The 19,598-nt window shown below is 40.9% G+C and overlaps 1 protein-coding gene across 2 annotated transcripts in view; it reads right to left on the bottom strand.

The window, feature by feature from the left end:
• Positions 1-16,872, bottom strand: part of ARNT2 (aryl hydrocarbon receptor nuclear translocator 2) — a 95,558-nt gene extending 78,686 nt beyond the window's left edge. The window contains exon 1 of one of the 2 annotated variants that reach the window (XM_085070474.1): positions 16,660-16,872. In XM_085070474.1, coding sequence (XP_084926600.1) covers positions 16,660-16,690 — 31 coding nt within the window. In that variant the 5' untranslated portion in view covers positions 16,691-16,872. The remainder of the gene's footprint in view (positions 1-16,659) is intronic. The other variant, XM_085070472.1, reaches the window with a different exon arrangement.
• Between the last annotated feature and the right edge of the window lie 2,726 nt (positions 16,873-19,598).

Below are 19,598 nucleotides of genomic sequence, written 5' to 3'. Positions count from 1 at the left end.
ATGGCTCCTGTTCTGAAAGCATGTCTCAGGTCTTGGAAAATTATGAATCCTCTCAGAATGAAAACAAGGCTTGTATCTGCACTGCAGAACAACTGTGAAAACTGACCTGAACCTCAGCACCCAGCCTCTAAAATTTGGTAATTTTCCCCACTGCAGAAGTGGGGGCTTTAATTCAAGAAGAGCATCCAGATCTCCACCAGGATTATGACTGACCAACACATTAGAAGAAAAGTACTTCTCACATCCAAAGTCTGAAAGTGCATGGAAGAATGAGCCAGAAGCAAATCCAAGGACCTGGGGTAGACTCACATTGAAAACACAACCTGAGCCTCCAACACTTGGCAAATGTCTCAGGTATAAATAGTTACAAGTGGGAAAGTGCATATAAAAATTGGGCAGGGAAGTAGGGCAGCTACTGTAAAAGGCCAGTTTATAGAGGGTGAAAATCTGACTTTGAAAGGCTGTTTCAGGATTGATGTAAACATTATTAAAAGAAGAGAGGCAGGTGCCTAGCTTACATGTAGGGTCACAGTAAAACAGCAGACAAGAGCAGCAGGACCATTTAAGGTGTTTGAATGTGACCCTACCTGGTCTACAGCCATTATAGACATGATAATGCACTCTTACAACATAATTCCACGCTTAATTGTCTTCTGCATTAATTTGCCCTGGTTTTAATAACATTATTTTGGCTGATATTAGTGACATATAGCAAAAGTACTAAGCAAATCACCAAAAAACAAGGCCCCCCAAATTATGCATCATTTCCATTTGAAATGAATGGTGATTCTCCCTCCTTCTCTGACATTTTGTATTTGCCAAAAGTAACTGCATAATTATAAGTTATATGCAAGAAACAGAAGGTAACATTCAGTGTTATTTTCCATACTTTTTACTTAGCATCAGACGTAGCAAATAGCATATATGGCTGTTCTGTTATGTAGAAATGCCCACAGCTGACCCATTAATGAACTCACAAAAACTGTGCAAGCACACGCCCAGCCTGGGCAAACAAACACCAGAAAAAAAATAATAAACTCTAATGACTTTCTTTCAAGTTTCTCAGAGACAGATCATGCTCAGTCCATTAATTCTTCATTTAACAAGTCTGTTTCATTTAGCTTGTTTTGGTTGGCATTCAATTAGAAATTCATGTACATGACAACTTTTTCCCTTTTAAAACAGAGCACTTGCTGTATTTCGTCCATTAAAACATCAGGAGGTAAAGTGGAAGCTGCATGACCAGCTAAAGCTACACTAAAGCCAGGCACAATACTACTGAATTAGGCAAAAAATCCACACATGGCCCTGCCCACAGGATTATCACTAACTGTTAAAATGACCTGATAAGATTTGTTGCTCAGTAAACAAGCCAAGAGAACAAATTGAGAGTTACTCACCTAGGAAATGCAAGTTAAGAAAAATAACCTGCACCACCACACCATCAGCTTTACTGTGACTTCAGTTATGGATGTGTTTTGTTGCATCTGCCTCTACATTCCTACCATTTATTGAGATTGAGCTGTGTTAACATAAGAAGGAAAACCCTCTCATCCAAATCCTCATTTCCTGCCTTGCACAGCATTGAGTCTCTTGCTGGCCACCCTCATGACTACATACATACATATACATATATATACACACAAAAAAGTAGAGTTAAGCCTGGGTTCTGTCTCCCACTGCAGTGCTTGTCCCCTCTTGGGAGCCACACCAAGCCAGTCCACTCCTCAAGGGCAATGTCAAACTCTTTCAGCCACACCGTCTCACAGCTTTCCCCTTCTCATCTTTCTCACCTTCCCCCCTTATTATTTCTGCCAGGCCTTCCTGACCAACCAAACTACCTCTGGATGCCCTAAACTCCCTGCAATGGGTACCTGTGGATGCCAAAAGACTATATGGATTTTATGCAGAGCCTATCCAAAACTGTGGGAAAGAAATTCAGTGAGCTCTATGAATCAAACATCATCCCTGGCTCATGAAGCCTCTGAGTCACACATGGCTGGAGGGTGGGACAGTACCCAGGGGAAGCACCTCAAGTGTTTATTCTGATTTTATACTCCTTCAAGCACCTGCTTCGGGTCAGTGGTAGAAAAGGTATGTTGGGCTTGAAAAATTTTGCTGGTGGGACAAGACAGCATTTTTTTACATCAGGAGCAGCAGATACAGCATTTCCTAAGTGTGATCCTTCTACAAAGGTAAGAAAGACAGGAAATTAGCCAATTACTACTATTACTTTATGTCATTAACAATGAAATCAAGCATTTTCCATTGTATGTCCTTGCTCTAGATCACCAATTATTAGTTTTATACCATCACTGCTATTTATGCTTTCCTAAACTCATCTGGTTTCCCTTCCTTCTTCTATAATTGTCAAATAACACTTGCAAGCAAATTTCCTTTTATAAATTCCTATGCAACTGTTTTATGATAAAGAAATAATAACAACAGTAACTGCTCAATAGTTTATCTGCACTATGGCATCATTTGAGGCTTCATTTTTGCTCATTCATCTTCAAACTATTTCTTTTAAAATAATATTTCTGCAATCTTCTATCAATTGTCTGGCTTCTCACTATCTACCTAGCAATTATTTTCCAGCCATAGAAGCTGGTTTAGATTTCAAGCAGTTTCAGTGCTTGATCACAAATCTATTTTTTTCATGTGCAAGTGCAACTGCCAATTTATGGAAATTATCTTGAAACTGCTATTAAAATACTTGCAATGGTATACACAAGTAAAAAAACACACTGAGATCAATACTGTGGTTCTCCAGAGTTTACATAAAAAGATGACAGCACACTAAACTCCTATCAACTACATAAAACACAGTCAATAGCTGTATAAATGCAAAGAAATAAAGCTAATTGGTAATAAATCTGTCCAGAACACTCACCAAAATGGATTTTAACTAAATGCACATGAGGGGCAGCCTAGCTTTCCCAAAAATCCAATGTCTTCTCTCAACTACTTCTGTTTCTCCTCTACCCAAAAATGCACAAAATCCACATGAAAGTGATTGCCAGCATCACTTGTCCATATTTTCTATTAATTACAGAAGTCAACTATCAGATTTCATGAGCATGCGAGGCAGTATTTATGATTATAACTTCTGGTTCACATCCGAGGAAATCTGACAAGTTATTTCTTAAATAATGAGCAGAAATATTCATGTGAATTAATAAATTCTTGGTCCCCTCTTGTAATTGTTCCATAAAAATATTCTTATAAAGCATTTTCATTGAGAAAGCACTGTCTAAGTTCACAGGTGCAAGTAGTTACACAATTTATCCTAAAGGTAAAAATTTGAAAATCCATGGAGTCAGACCAAAACGGAAGTGTCATCCTGCCCCGACCTGTCTATTACAACAGAGCACAGTCCAACTACAAAGGTGTAAAATGTGGACCCCTCTGATTCAAATAATTCACTGAAAATTACTGACTCATGTCCTTCAAATGCCTTTATAATTCATTACAGAGATTTTTAAGTGTGCCTCAGAAGGGTATGTTAATTTTAAATTTCATTCAGAACAGCAACTTGCATTACCAAATACTTAATTATCAGTAAATTTACAGTGTCCTTGGGCACTGTTGGGTAATCAGAATGCTATTGTTTTCATTAAACAGCATTCTATTGATAGCACTAATGGCTTCAGTTCTGCTTGATCAACAAGCAAATGATGCTTATTTGATGTTATGATAATTAATTGGCCTTTCAGGTGTTTCCACACCCCAATTCATTACTAAGAATATTTATGTGAAACACCTTAAAAAGAATATCAGTATTCCTCACAAAACACATTCTAAAAATAGGGTGTGGTCTAGTGCTTCTTCCTTTTCTCACAATTTCTAATACAACATTTTCTGCCTAAAAACCACAGGGGAGAAAACCACATTTAACTCCATTTCAAAAATCCAGCATGAACCTGAGCATGGTAAATACCAAGTTCATTTTACACCTGTCTGAAATTCCACTAAGTCAAAGGAGATTTTCTAACTAAAAAAAATTTTTTTTCTAAAGATCGCAGAAAACAGCCAACCTCACTTTCCCATAGCAGCAACAAGGATCAAAAAATATTACTCAAATGAGGTGTGTAAGTGAACAGGCTGCTCAGGTAATCCAGCCATTACTTCTCCAAACTCCACAACTAGTTTATGAAACACTGCAGTCCAGCCTTTATACCATGGAAGAGGGTTATGGATAAGAAAATTCTAGATTCAAATTGAACTAAGCCTTGAAAAGCCACCTGAAAAGAGTAGTCCAGTCTTCCCCCAATGGCATCTGGCACCTGTCACCAATCTGGACGTGTTCAGTTTAATTCCCCAGCAAGGACAACCTTCAGAATATCTTCTGATGTCTGATATGATCTGATATAATTAGCAGTTACCCTCCCCTTGGCAGATGAGTTTCCCAAACCCTGAATTCTTCTGCAAGCAAAAAACCCCCAACATTTCAAATACACATCTTAGTGATTCTTCTACTTTTCACTGCTCCTTCACTTCACTAAATGTTTTTTAGAACATTCTTCCTTTTAGGCAATTTCACATATTATATCTTTCATGTCTGCAAATTAAAAAAAAACCAAAAACCAAAAAAACAGAAACCAGAAGCTCACAGGCTTTTGGGTGCTCAAAAGTAACTGCATTTGCTTTTTTTTGTTGTTGTTGTTACTTGCTAGAATTTCTCATTCCCACAAATGTTCCAAATGGCACCCTGTGGCATAAGGGAAACCTTCATAGGCATGTAGAAAGTACAAAATACTACTAAGCTGTGCTGCAGAATATTCCTTGGTGTTACTTTAGGTTTACTACACTCCCAAGAATTTGTCATTAATTTTGGGACACTTTTTCTGCTTAACGTCTTCCCAGAGCTACTTCCTGAACATATTTTATAAAACTGAATCTCATACTTCATTTTTTAAAATTACTAGTTTCAAAATAAGAGAGAAAATCCTGTTTCCATGTAGGCTGTGCTAGACTTTCTGAAATGATCAGCAGTAATGGCTATGCTCTTACTTGCTTTTTCAGAATTACAAAATATAAGATTCGCTGGATGTTCTACCAGTGAACTACTAAACAAAAAAAAGCATATAACAACAAAGCATTATTCTTCTGTGTCCCCACATTCATATTAAACATGACTTGACATCCATTACAAGCCACTTGTTCCCAAAAGCATACAGACAGTTCTGTGGATATATCAAATGCAGAAGTGAAGAATGATACTGAAAAAAACCTCACTGTAAACAAACTGGATGTTTGTCAAAAAACAAGCTGATTGTTTGTCTGTAAATATTGACCAAAGTAAGGTTTTAGCTTTGCTATTTGCTGACTGAAGAGCAGCACAGGCAAGTACACAGGACACACGAGATTAGTCTGAATTCCAAACTTGGCAATCAGGTTCCAGCTACTACAGGGACTCTACCCAAAAAAGCAAACAGCCAGTGGCAGCTACATGCATTTACCAAGAAATCACTAAAAATACTTTACCATTATATTTCAACATTAGAAAGAATCATGATTTTATTTCTGAAAATGTATTTACTTCCAGGGACAGCTCATTGATTTGATTTAAAGAGCAGTTTGAGTTAACCCACAAACCAAATACCCCCATATAATACGTTCTCCTACTTTTTAAATTCAACTTGCAAAAGCACAATGAACACCTGAAAACTATCTCATAATTTTCATTCATTGCAACTGTGTTTTTCATATAGTTTGATCATTTCTTTGGTGTATGAAACAATGTACATTTTGCTCTTAATCTCAATACAAACTGTAACTGGATGAGAATAAACTAATGCATTTTCAAAGGCAAATTTAAGTGCCAAAAGCAACCATAAGACAAGAGGAAATAAGTTTTAAAATCTGTATTAATACTTTAAAGACAGGTAGATTGTTGCTCCTTCAGCACTGAAATAACTATCTATCACGCATATATTCTCTCAAGACATTTAAAAAGCACATTATCCAAATATCCTACCCCTACTCTGTAAAGAAAATACAAATTAATGGTTGTTCATGTGCCTGGAATAAATAATAACTGCTGTTCCCAGACAGAAAGAAGCTGTATATTTTCCTTTTCTACCTCTGCTTCTTCCCAAAGGGAGAAAATTTTTTTGCTAATCCAACATAAACGCGGCTGCAATAAAAGTCTATTAATAAAACACTATCAATTAGTACATCACTATGAAACACATTCTCTGCTTGTTACAGCAAAGGCATTTCACACTCTCTCACAAATATGTGATTTTTACAAAAGACGTATAAGAAAAAAGCATCTCAAACTAAGCAATCTTATAAACAGGACTTGCAAACTGCTGGTAAGATAATTGAAAACAAAAGTCAGATGACTTAATTGTGGCATGAGGACACTACTTATCAGAGATTCAGTAGAAAGACTGTAATAAACCTGAGCCCTGTGCAGTGCCTGTGCCACGAGCCTGCCTTCTTGTCCTGGTCCATTCTCAGACATCAGACAGTCAGCCAGTGATACATGAGAAATATTCCGCCAGCGTGCAACTGCCAGGAATTTTCCTGCACAGCGACAATTTACTGGGCTCTGAAACTCTTATTCATAATTACTGCATTCATTTTAAATTTAGCAATGACGAAAGAGTATTTTGTCCTTAGGACCATCCTGGAAACCAAGAGGGGCATAAGTGGAGACACAGTGAACTCCAGAGCTGAACTCTGATACAACATCATTAACCTCCACACAGAACAGTGAGAGATGGAGCCAAGGCTCCTCAAACCCTGAACCATTTACCACATGCATGCCCTTCCTAGAGCAAAGTGAGGATTGGCATGCTGCCTGTGTCTCACTCAGCTCTGCCAAGGGCAGAAAGGCTTTTGCACATCAGTAGATGAGGCAGAACCAATTCCTTAATGTCATATCAACCTTTTCATCAAAGTCGTCAGATACTACTTTAGAGAAGGAATAAAGAGGCATGTGCCAGCTATGAGACTAATGAATAGCTTTCCTCCAGCAAAACATAATTCAGCATGAACTTCACGTTACTGTTCTTTCCACCCACTCACACATCTCCAGCTGATACTACTCAACCAAAATGCCGACAAGTAAAACCACACACCTTTTAATTCAGCTACTGCACACCAGCACTAAGATTTCAGTTTACAGTGCCATCCTACAGCTGCCTAACCTCAATTATTTATGTATTTACCTGCCTCCTTTTTTTCAAACATGCATGGAACCCGGAGGGAGGAACACAAATGACAAAAGGCAACACTTTGGAGAGCAAAGATCCCGAGACTGGCAGCTCACACTAAAACATTAAAGACCATCAAAAGCCTCAGTCCCATTTTCAGTTCAGAACCAAAGAGTTATGAAGCAGAAAGAGGACATCACTAAAACAAGATATGATTAACTCTTGAGTCAGGAAACAGTTTGGAAATGTATAATGTCAGTTTTCCTGAAGAGTGAAAGATACATTTAAGCAAAAGACTTATGCATCTCAGAAAGGCACATGTTAATTGAGTGTATCAGGAAGACATCAGAGAGTACAGAACGTCCAGGAACACTCAAGTTTTATTTAGAAGAAAAACAACCCAACATCTGTGATCATTCAAGAACCAAGTCTCAAGTATGAATAAATTAAAAGGAGCCCAAAGACTCATATACACCCAAGTACTTCACAGTGATTATCAATAACAAAGAAGGAAGAAAATTCCCTATTGTGTCTTATTCTGTAAGTATCCATAATGGAAATTTTACACTTAATTTTAAAATGTCTGTAATGGGCTATTTTTTATGATGTTCCATGTAGTCTGATCTAGAATGTTTTGTTCTTAGTGAGAATCCAGTTCCAGAGAAATAGTTTCACTTGGACCAACCCTAATTCATAGATGGCAGGGAATCTACAGAGACATTACGTATTTTTAAGGACTTGTTTTGGAAAACTGGGAAATTTGGATTCTGTAGGCCTCAACACGTGGCATTTGAGGAAGATTATATTCACTTAAGACAGTCCTAATTCCAGCAGTCCATTGTCCCCTTTACTGGAGAAGCAGTTAGTATTCTTTTTTTCCAGTCCTTGTGAGAGTTTGAGAATGCTCCTGTACTTTTCTTAGTGATGGTTCATTTACTTTAACTTCAACAATGAAAATGCATATTTCAAGCCTCCACTGGCAAGCAAAAAAACACTGCAATTGCTGTTTCCACAGACCTGGTTGCACAGCAAAATAAACCTACTTTTTCTTTTTTCAATAAACCAGAAATACTGCCTATTTTAGATGACAACATAACAAAAATTAGCAGAGGAACTCTTATCTCTGAAACACTGAAATCCTTACATAGCTCCAATAATTTGCCATTATATTCCTACACTGAAAATCTCATTAAAATGAACGGAAGTTTTTATTACACAGCCTTGTTTTGTACTGGTCAAACCACTACTTATTACAGAAAGTGCAAAACATTTTCAGGGTTAGTCATCTATATGCAGAGGGCCAGGGTATCTCTTAAAGATGCTTTAAAACAAAATTAAATCCAAGGAAAACATTGGTGTCCTCATATACTAGAACATGAACATGACTGACAGGAGTGGTCAACAGACCAACCACTCATTTCCCAAACTCTCTCACAAGGCAACCTCCAAGGACTGATGCTAACTGAGCCACCTCTCAGTGGCTGGGGACACAAGAATTCAGCTTTTCAAACGAAGCTTTTCTAGCTATCAGTACTTTAGGTGTTTAATGCTGGGCTCAAAACTGAGCTCGGGATTTTGCTAGCACCTTCACTGGACACGATGCAATGGAAATGCAGCTCATCCATGGCCATGCAGTACCAACATAAACGCAGTTTTTTCTCCATGAAAGGACGAAACATGAGGCAGAGGGCAGCGACACACAGTAGCTAGTGGCCTTTAATAGCTAATTTTATGGCTATAATCCACTTCCCACGGCTACTGTTACAATCAGCACCTCATTTCAGGGGCTGACTTCTGCCACATGTTGAGGATCACTGTGTCTTGGGCTCATTAACCACTTTCCATGTGGCAGCAGCTCAACAAATTAAAATACCAGCCTCACATTCACGTGCTGGTCCATAGCAAACTTGCCACATAACTTTAGCAACCTGCCCCTCTTCAGGGCATGACTTAATGACTTGGAGACACACCAGAGGCAGCCTGTTCTTATTGCAGTAAAATTTGCAAAGCACAGTCCAGAAAACAGAAGACAGTCTCTGTTCTCAAAAGCATTAAACAGTAAATTGGATAAGATCTGAGACTACTGCTGTGATCTATTCATAACAAGTTACTTTAACTCTTCTTGCATTCAAAATAATCGGTTCTATCCCAAAGCATTTTCAGTTCACTTTGAATTTTCCATTCAGATATTAAAGGAAATACAGCTTTAAAATATCTGCATTTCAAGGGCATTTAACAGCACCCAGATGTCCACCTACCTTCACTAATAGAAACAGCCAGCAAAGACAGCCAACAAGTATCCTAAAATCATCTACTTGCATGGAATTGTGTTCTGGATTAGTACTGGGAAAGTATTAGAGACCATTTTTCAAAATCAGGCCTGCAGGTTCCACAGGAACAGGTTTTGCTTTTACCTCTGAGGAATACAAATATGCAGTGTTTTTGTTCTTTGCAGCTCAGTGATTTACTGGCATGCCTCTTCCCATAAAATATTTGCATATATCTGAGAGTCAAACTGTTCTGATACATTCTGTGTTTGCCAGGAAGTGAACGCTTCAGTTCAGTGTAACTGAACATTTAAAGAACGACAGGCACCAGGACAAATGGCAGCATAATTAACATACCAATGAAGAGCCAGTTGTTAATTACTATCCATTTTAGGCATTTTGTATGAGCAACTTACCTGAAAAGCCTTTCCATCTGCATGCTGGCAAAGCCAGTAATTAAACAATTCAACACTCCTTTTGCTTGATTAGAGAAAAAATTACAATTATTTTATATTATTCTACTTGTCACATGCAGTTGACATTTAGATGAGGAAAAATCTGCAGCAGCCGAAATCTAAGTATTTGAAATGAATACTGCGAGCTGTCCTTGAACAAAACAGCAACACATACACATCCAGGGCAGATGCAAGCTAATTGAGGCTCCTAATTTGACCCAGCTGATTACACCTCACAGTACCTGCTGGGTAACACGGAAGGCAGCAGAGTTGCTACTTAAAACAGGAAAAAGTACCACTTTTCTCTAAGGGGGACTTCAGATGCTCCCTACAGAATGGAATCTGAATTTATAAGCTGTTGAAAGACTTAGGAGTAGCAGCAGCAGAATGCCAGGATTCATTTACATCTAAACAACACTGAGAAGTCAATACACAGCTCAGCACAGCTCCACAGAGAAAATACAGCAGTTACAAGTGTTGTGAGAAAGGTAGAGGCACCTAAGTGTGAAAAGCAGGATTGAAGCCATAGGACAGAACTACTAAAGATACATGAAATAGAAACACACTGACAAAAAAGACAGAGGAAGCAGAAAGTTTTGAAACGGTCATCAATATGTAGAGTATCCAAAACAAAGGATTCCTCTTTCTCCCTGTGCAGATGGCTTTGCTCAAGGAAGACCAGCGTGCTTTGGGTACAAAAAAAAGGAAATTACATCTATCTTGAAAACAGCTTCTAATTCATTGCACATCGCATGACTATGGCCACTAATTCATGCAAACAATAAAACTGAGATCCATTTGAAATTTTGACTATCCAAAATAAACTCTGAATCAGCTCTTGCTAAAAAACTGTCATTCTCCATTTCATCCTGCATTTTTAAATCATGCAATTTCTGCACATTAAAGGCCAGATCTTGCCAAAATCCTGTAGCGTTTTGTGACAAAGTAGCTCTCCCTGGAACAGACAAAAAGTGCACAGTCCATGTGGGTTTATTCAATTAATTGTCATGGGGATTTTTATTTGAAACAATGGAAGATGATGAAGGATTATTTTTCTGAAGATTTTTCTTTGCATCTGTCTTACTGGGGTTATAATTGGAAGGTAAATAAAACGTAAAAATGAAGCCTCATAAAATTTTTCTTTTTCCTCACTTGACAGAATGATTGATGCAGATGGGGTGACAGGAAATGCTTTAGAGCTGAACAAAGAAAACACTGTTAGCAAGAAGTAAACTGTACCAATGGTTTGTAGAGCAAGACCCACCCACGATTCCTGGAATGTCACATTTTCTGCCTGTGTCGTCCAGCAAATGTAATGTTTTGCCCAAATTATGTTACAGAATGGTGAAGGAGCACCTCTGACTTTGCAGATTTCTTTCCCACATAACCTCTACTGAGCATACCCCTACCTGAGTCTGAGAAGTCTGAGAAGTGGCTTGGGTTGGCATCTGCACACTTCTGCACCCAGGGCAGCATCTCTGCTCTCCACAGGGCTGGCGAGACAGAACAGCTCATCCTGAGCTGATTCATCCATCTCTAAATACTGCTGGCCAGCCAAAGACACTTTGCTATAGATAGACCAGAAAATCTGCCAGAGATCTACAGCAGGAGCCGCGATCTAAATTCCCATCTCTTAAACTCAAGACCCTTCTTTCTCTTTTCCACTGCAGATTTTAATAACATTGTAATTTCTGCAGGTAGCACTGAATTAACGCATTTTCCATTCTTGCTTGTCAGTTATGAAGCAGTAAGCCCCCCAAAATTACTCTGAACGACACATATATCTGATCTTCACAACCATTTAAGCATAATCTCTGAATACATCTTCATAATGACAGCCCCATTTCTGTCCTCTTAATAACAATAATCACTACATCAACAGGGTTATTTTGCCTTGACTATTTTGAAAAGGCTATTTTTTTTCCTTTTCTACTTAATCTCTATTGCAATTTTCCTTACTGGTAAGAAATATCAGCAGCACCATATGGTATTATAGAAATCAGCAATATCTCTTTTGTTTTGCGTTTTTATTAGCAGCATGGGGAAACATTATTCTATTGAAAAAATATTTGGAACTAACCACAAGCTATATATGCAAATTTTAAATAACTATTTAGTGATTGAAGAGATATCCCAAAGTCTTTTGTATGCCCTATACCGATGTATTAGAAATATAGGAATAATGACATTTTTTCAATTCCAGTTACTGTTCAGTACACAGTCCTGAAGGACAAAACATTACCAGAGCACAATTCAAGAGACATTGGCATCTCATACCACAGTTTGACTGAATTAAGGACCAATTCTGCAGAATTGGACAGGACAAAAGCTATGAAAACACAAGAAGAAAAACATCTGCAATGTAAACCTCCCATTAGCTAATGAGTGTTCTAATTTTGAAACCTTTTTTTCTAACTTTATCTTAGAATGATGACTACTTTTTTGCATACCAGAAACATCAGAGCTCATTATAACCTCCATCACTTCAACACTCCATTTACTCCCCAGGAAGCTGTTAAATTGATTTTTTAGTTTACTGGATAGTCTGTATTGTAATGAAGGACAGAGAGGCAGCAATAAAACACAACTTTTGGGCTTTGAGCTGAACAACTTTGAAATCTAAAACACTGAAGTAGATTTTTTTTCTTTTAAATCATCGATTTCAAAGCTGGATGAAATGCAAAGAAAAGAATGGCCAGATTGCCAAATTCAGAAAGCCAATTCCTTTTGGGAATATGGATTGGGCAGCATCAAAAACCATTTTCCACAGCACTTAATACCTCAGTAACTCCAGTCCAAATGTAAGACTGGGTAACAAATTATTTGGTTCTCAGAATGTCTAGTTGAAACAGGAGAATGATTTATCTCCACTTAACTCCCAAATCAAACAAACACATTAAAACCAAAACCACCACCCAGAATCCAATGCACTTGCCTAAACCAAGAGCCCAGATGAAGAGCTGAGTTACAACTCTTCACAAATATGATATAAAATTTGCTGTTAACTCATTACAAACTGGAAGTAAAGAGAGCTTATTTAATAATCTTTCTTCAAGTTAAAATGCCAATATCTTTCTATCTTGGATCAGCTATAGGTTGGAAGTACCCCTCAGGATCTGCTGTGGTTGCAATAGTAATGTCCTAAGCTCCAGCAATCCCTTTCTCTCATGTCACAACCTCTCTCTTACACATTTCTAGTAGATGCCCTTTTGAGAATATGTTGTTCTCCATACCTTTGTATTTGGGGCTCTCTGCTTAAAAATAAATCACTAAAAGGAGCTTTAAGGGATTATGTGAACAACCTAGCTGCTTTTTTCCTTCAATTAAATATAAAAACGTAACGCTAAGGATTCCTAAAATGCATCCTATGGGAACTTCCCTCTAAAGTAACTCTAGATAAACTCCACAATCTCATGATTTCTCTTGACTTGACTTATGAGTTTGTGGCATTTTGGCAAAACATCTGTGTGTACTACCAGGGCTAGCCCTTCCATCAAGGGACTCCTCTCTGGGAAGAACTGAAAGGATGCAAATAATTCATTTTATATCACCTGACCATGGCAGAAAGGGGCTGCTCACCCATCAGGCTGAGCCAGACTAGAATTTATCACCCAAGACCAAGCAATGTCTTAGGAAAAAAAAATTTCTGAACTCATTAAGAGTTTAATGTTTTCATCCCAACCTGGTTAACAGAAGAATCACCACTTCATGTATTGCGCTCAAGTTAAGCAAAATTTGACCCCAAAGTTGCAACAGTTACAGACAAAGTTTGCATTCCAAAAATAATACATTTAAAACAGACATGCCACTAAGTTACTTTGCTGCAAGCAGTAATTTATGAAATGCTTGTTACACCTCCACAGTTTTTTTGTTCTTAAATCCCATTTAATATGCCAATCTTATTTCAGGAGGAAATAAATTAACTGTGATGCTTTGTGCCAATGCAGATGAGCTTCCCACACACCTGTATTGTGTTTCACATTTCAGTTCATCACCCAGAGTACGAGAAACCAACAAAGTACTCCTAACCAGAGCTGCTCCCAAGGCTGAGTGCAGCAAGACGACACAGCTCATCTCACAGAGCCTCACAGCTGTGTCAGGGCAATGTCCAGCTGCAGCTCTGGACAAAGACCTTCACCATAAAGAACTACCAGTTCAGATCTAACACAGCCCAGGAAGCCCACAGAGGTAGTTTTACCCACAGCACAAATTCGGTCCCTGACACTGCAGTTCCCATGAGCCTAAGACAGGAAAGGATGCAAACTGCTCCCACTCCTATGCACTTCCTTCCCTAACTGAAACTCTCCATTAAAAAAAGGATAAATCTGCATCTAACACAAGAGAGAAGATGTTGCTGCAGTGAAGTGCATGGTTCTGCAGGAGATCCCAGACCTTCACACAGTTACAGAACACCCAGCTTTTCTCCCTCTGCTAATCCCCATTCCACTATCTAGAATATGACTAAAATCACATGTATTTGTATTGTGGTAGCTGCAAGTTAATGTCCTGCCTAAATTACCAACTGTTATTAGAACCCCAGACAATTGCTTAATAAAAATTTAATCATATTGTAATTTCTAATCATCATTAAAGATGCTTAACAAGTTAATCTCTCTATTGTGCTCCCCTAACATTGCAGATCAGGAAGTCAACTGGCGCAAGGTGGCACAGCTTCACCAATACTAATAGAGCTACTTTAATGTTACTCCAGCTGAGGATCTGTCCCCAAGAGAAAATAGCAGGATTAAAGTCATTTCACTACAGATTTTGACTGTTTCTCTTCATTGCTTTGCAGTTACTTAAAAAAAAAAAAAAAACCAAACAAAAACAACAGCAACAAATTATGATTTTAAAAAGCCACAGTACAAATCAAGATACTTTGCACAGCTCCATCTTCTGCTGTCCATGGTAGAGAAATGCAAGGGGCTCCTTTCCCCACAGCTCCCCACTTCGACTTTGCCTCTGGTGTCTGACAACAATGCTCATGCACAGAAAACGTGGGAGGATCATTAACAGCCAACAAGTTTGCCTTTCAGCTCAGATCCGCTCCAACCGCCCAGACGGGAGTGGAATGATGCTCTGAAACCTCAGCCTCGCAGAAGGTGATCTCGGTTCACTTCAGGAAACCAACAGATTTCCTAATCCTCTCCACAGACTGCCAATCTGTGCTTCAGAGAGTTTGAGGACCACACTGCAGGTCAGTTTTCGCTGTGTCACATGCACAGAGATGCACACAGACAGCACACTTGGCTCCTCTTTCCCTCTCTTTTTTTACATTTCTTCAATAATCTCATAATACTCCCTCAATGCACAGAGTGGTCACAGGAGAATGGTGAAGCCCTACTCAGAGGTAAGAGCAGTCTGTGCTTACCATACCTCCTGCAACCACATCTTTTTGTGGCTTCAGCCACAGGCAGGTGGATGCAGAAAGTGGAAAGGGTTGGTGCAAAAAGGGCACTGGGCTCTGCTGCAACTCAGTGGTTTCAGCACTGACCTCTAAGTGGACAGGGCTGTTCCTTCAGCGTGTAGCTTGGAGAGCAGATGGGAGAATGGCAAACCAAACCCGAGTCAAAAAATGCTGTTTGGATCCTCCTCTGTCTGCAGAATTGATTGTAGCTCTAAGTGCATGCAGTGAAACTCTGTTATCATGCACAACACGGTACGCTGGAAGCTAAATAGTATTAATTTAATAACCTTCCATTAAATATTGATTTTCATTAAATATGGAGATTTCTGATATTAAAACTTAATCTGACTGACAACTATCAGTTTCTGCTTACTGTATTGTCGCCTACTGGACCAAATTCATTGTTTATATCATAATATTTACTGTCAGTATGACAACTACGCTACCAACTACAGCAGGATTTAATCTAATGAACAAGCTTTGAACATTAGTTGGCATTTACTCAAGCAAGCCTTTAATTGTCAGAACTCAACCTGACTCTACAAAAAAATGACACAACGCAAGCACATATTAAAACAAGTAAAACTGAAATTGACCCTGAATAGCAATTTTCTTCCTTAGTACTGAGCCCAGTGCAAGATCCATTGTCCCAGGTATTTTTAGTGTCAAATACTTGTTGATCCACACCAAGCTGACCGAAGTACATCTCCAAAGCACTATTCTGTCCTTTCATCCAAACTCACTTTATTCCATCACGCACTGAGCAAAACAGATGCTGCATCTCACAGCCACGTAACAAAACGTCGGGGAATGAAAAAGTCAATGGGAAAATTCTTGTAAGTTTCTTTTGTCAATAACCGCAGAACTAACAGCAAATATTTACTGCATCCTTCGGAAAGAAAACAAACACGGGGCACGTGCCGAGGTGCCCCGGTCAGTTTCACAGCCTGTTTTGGTTTCACGAGCCGACAATGAGCTGACAGAGCTAAAGGCAGGGAGAGGCAATGTTCCTATGGTGCCCAGGGCAGCTCGGCTCTGCCCGCTGCCGCACCGCCCGTCCCGCTGCTCTGCTCTCCTGCGCTGTGCCGCGAATGCTTATGCACAACTGTTGGTGTCTGCAGGGCTGCGCCGAGCGGCAGCCGCGGCCAGAGGGTCCGGAGAAACCGCCCGGGCTCCCGGCTCTGCTGGCTCGGCTCTGCCCGGCCCGCATCCCCCGGGGGCGGCGGGAGGAGCAGCGGGACCGCCCCGGGGCTGAGGGGCTGAGGGGCCGCGCCGGGCCGGGCCGGGCCGGGCCGGGCGGGGGCAGCCGGCGGCGGGGCGTGTTGTGCGGCGGGGCCACTTGGGGCGAGACGGCAGCTACTCACCGGGAGGGTTTACCGCCGCCGGCGTTGCCATCTTGTCTCTGAGAAGAATTAAGACAAATGCAAGAGGGGCGGAGGGATGCTCTGAGCAGCCCGGGGGAGGCGCGGGAGGGGCAGGCGGCCGGCGCCAGGGCGGGCGGGCCGGGCGGCGCGGGGGCGGCGGCTGCTCCCGCCCCGAGACCGGCGGCGCTGCCCGCTCCGTGCGGGGCGGCCCAAGATGTCCGATGGCCCCGCGCCGCCTCTGCTCATGCGCCGCGCTCAGTGAGCATGTGCCGGGCGGCCGCACATGTGCGCTGGGCCCGCGGCCGCCGCTGCCCGGCCGGGACCCTCCGTCAGAGCCGCCGGCAGCGGCCCCGGCCCGGCCCCGGACCTGCCGCCCCGCTCGGGGCTCGAACCCGCGGCCCCGGGGCGCGAACTTCCCCGAGCCAGGGGCAGCCAGCGGGCGGTGGGGCCGTGGGTGGAGTGCGGCCCAGAGCCCTCGGAACCAGCGCGGGGAAAGGGGTGCTGACCGGGACCTCCGGCACTGAGGGGCAAGGCTGGGGTGCTCTGTAATGCCCTGTGAATTGAGGGGGAAGGTTGGGGTGCTGTCCATCAGCTCTCACACTGAGGGGCAAGGTTGGGGTGCTGTCCATCACCCCCTAAATTGAGGGGGAAGGTTGGGGTGCTGTCCATCACCTCCAAAGCTGAGGGGAAAGGTTGGGGTGCTCTCTGACATCCTTAAATTGAGGAGGAAGGTTGACGTGCTGTCCATCACCTCCAAAGCCGAGAGGAAAGGTTGACATGCTATCCATCATCCCCTAAACTAAGGGGGAAGGTTGGGGTGCTGCCAGCTGCCCCCTAAACTGAGGGGGAAGATTGAGCTGCAGGTCACCAAAGCTGAGGGGATGCTGAAGGGGAGCAGTAGAACAATGTTACTTCCGTCTGTGTTGTCCCCAGACAATGACATCCCCTCTCCCCGAGGTGACAATGTCCCCTCAAAGGTGGAAGGGGTACGGAGCCCATGAGTTCACACTCATCGAGTGTACAAATGTATCCAGAAATTCTGAGACATTCTGTGCCCCTCCAGGTGGAGTATATGAATGGTCGTATTCCTCTGAAAATCTGATTTTGCCTCACACTGCACATGCTTTCACGCTAAGTAGTGAAACTGAGCAACTGATTCCTTGTAACAGCTCACGTTTCAAGGCTTTGCATTACAAACACAAGGACAAAAAAATATACTTTCAATGAAATTGGATATTTTTCTCTTAATCTCGTAACTCAGATCTTCAAGGTGAAAAAGCCCCAATATCACAGAATTAAACTGCAAGATTTCTGAAATCCCATTGGTGTAGTAACTGCAGCAATCACATGTAATGTGTGTGAAATACTGGGGAAAAAAATCATGAATTTTGATGGCTTTGTCATCCCCCTGGAATGCCACAAAGGCCTGTTAATCTTTAAATGCCTGCCCATGGCTGTGCTCGGTTGCCCTGAACAGCCCTGCAGAAGTTGATGGGAGCACTCAAAATGAAAAGTTGCAAATCAATCCCTTGCTTTGCCAAGTGAGTAACCTGAACCAGTTTATCCATTAAGATGTAAATTGGCAGAAAGATGGGGAAAACATGGAGGCTGTGTTTACTCATTTCCTGTAGAGGAGTTTAATCAGAATGGCACTAAACGCTCCTGGTTATCTAGAAAGTTTACTTTATCTTTGATTTATTGGGCTTTTCACTATCAGATGTGGAGCTGTTTTTCTAAGCGTCTTACTGCTTTAGTGCCTGCTGATGCTGTAGAGTTTTGGGTGCTCAGCAGGCAATCTTAATTCTTATCTCAAGGCATTTACCCTGCTAATACTAGACTGTTAATATCAACAATTTTGTAAATGCAACTTTTTTCCGTTCAGATAAAACATTGTGATTTGAGCGAATCTTGGTCACAGTTTTTCTAGACCCTTACCTTTTATGATGAAGGCAGTGTTTGGAGTGACTTGCCCTGCTGCAGTCATAGCTCAATTCCTTTAGATTTCTGTAAAGTCTGGTGTTCACATTGGGCAGGTAATGCTGGTCAGGAAAGGTTTTCTGTGAGCCTCCATTATGTCAGGTTACATACATGCATAAAGGTTAAAAGGTCAGACTCCTAATACTATAATGATAGTAAAATACCTTATAAAACCAGAATTCATAGCATTAGGCACTTCTGAAGTGTCCTCTGAAGGTCTTTTCAAGTTTTCAGAGGTTCAGCCTTATCTCTGTCTTACCAGAAAAGCACTAATATTTCTTATTTGGTTCCTATTTTAGAGATAAGGAAGCCACCCCAAAAAAACCTGAGAGATCTGACAGTGCACTATCATAGCTTTCAACAGACAGATGGAATAAGTCCCACAAAGACTAAATATAAACCAAGAAAACCACTCATCTGCCTGTGCTGTCCCCTTGCGTGATATCCCATGAGATGTTAGATTAGCCCAGAAAGAAAACATTACAGGGTATTTGATACTGTGTTCTGCCTAAATAAGACCTTTGGGCTTAGAATGGAACAGGTTCTGTCAAATCTACTGTGATTCAGACACAGTTATGCAAAATAAAGCTGCTTTTCTCTTTTTGTTTGGTGTGAGCTTTGTTGACTCGAGCTGTTCAGTTTCGCACATAATTCTTTGTTCACTTAAATAGATTGAGGAATGAATTGATTTTCTCTCCTCCCCATCTTTTCTATCTTAATAGGCAGTATTAGCAGACTCTTTCAGAATCCCTGAAACAATCCATAAATTAATGGAATTATTCTCTGTTTATCTGTAATACACTGCTTCCTGGTATCTTGTCCTGAGCCTTTCCAGATCTGTGGGGAGATCCATAACCCTGGCAAGTGGAGAGAGAAACCATTACTGCTCTTAAAATTGTGTTCTAGTTGTGGTGAAAATGCAAGCTCCGTGTTTTACTTTCACTGTAATTTAAAGAACTTGT

The sequence above is a fragment of the Lichenostomus cassidix genome, chromosome 10, assembly GCF_008360975.1.
Source record: "Lichenostomus cassidix isolate B80296 chromosome 10, HeHo_3.0, whole genome shotgun sequence".
NCBI classification, from domain to species: domain Eukaryota; kingdom Metazoa; phylum Chordata; class Aves; order Passeriformes; family Meliphagidae; genus Lichenostomus; species Lichenostomus cassidix.
This window is presented reverse-complemented; position numbering and strand designations above follow the sequence as displayed.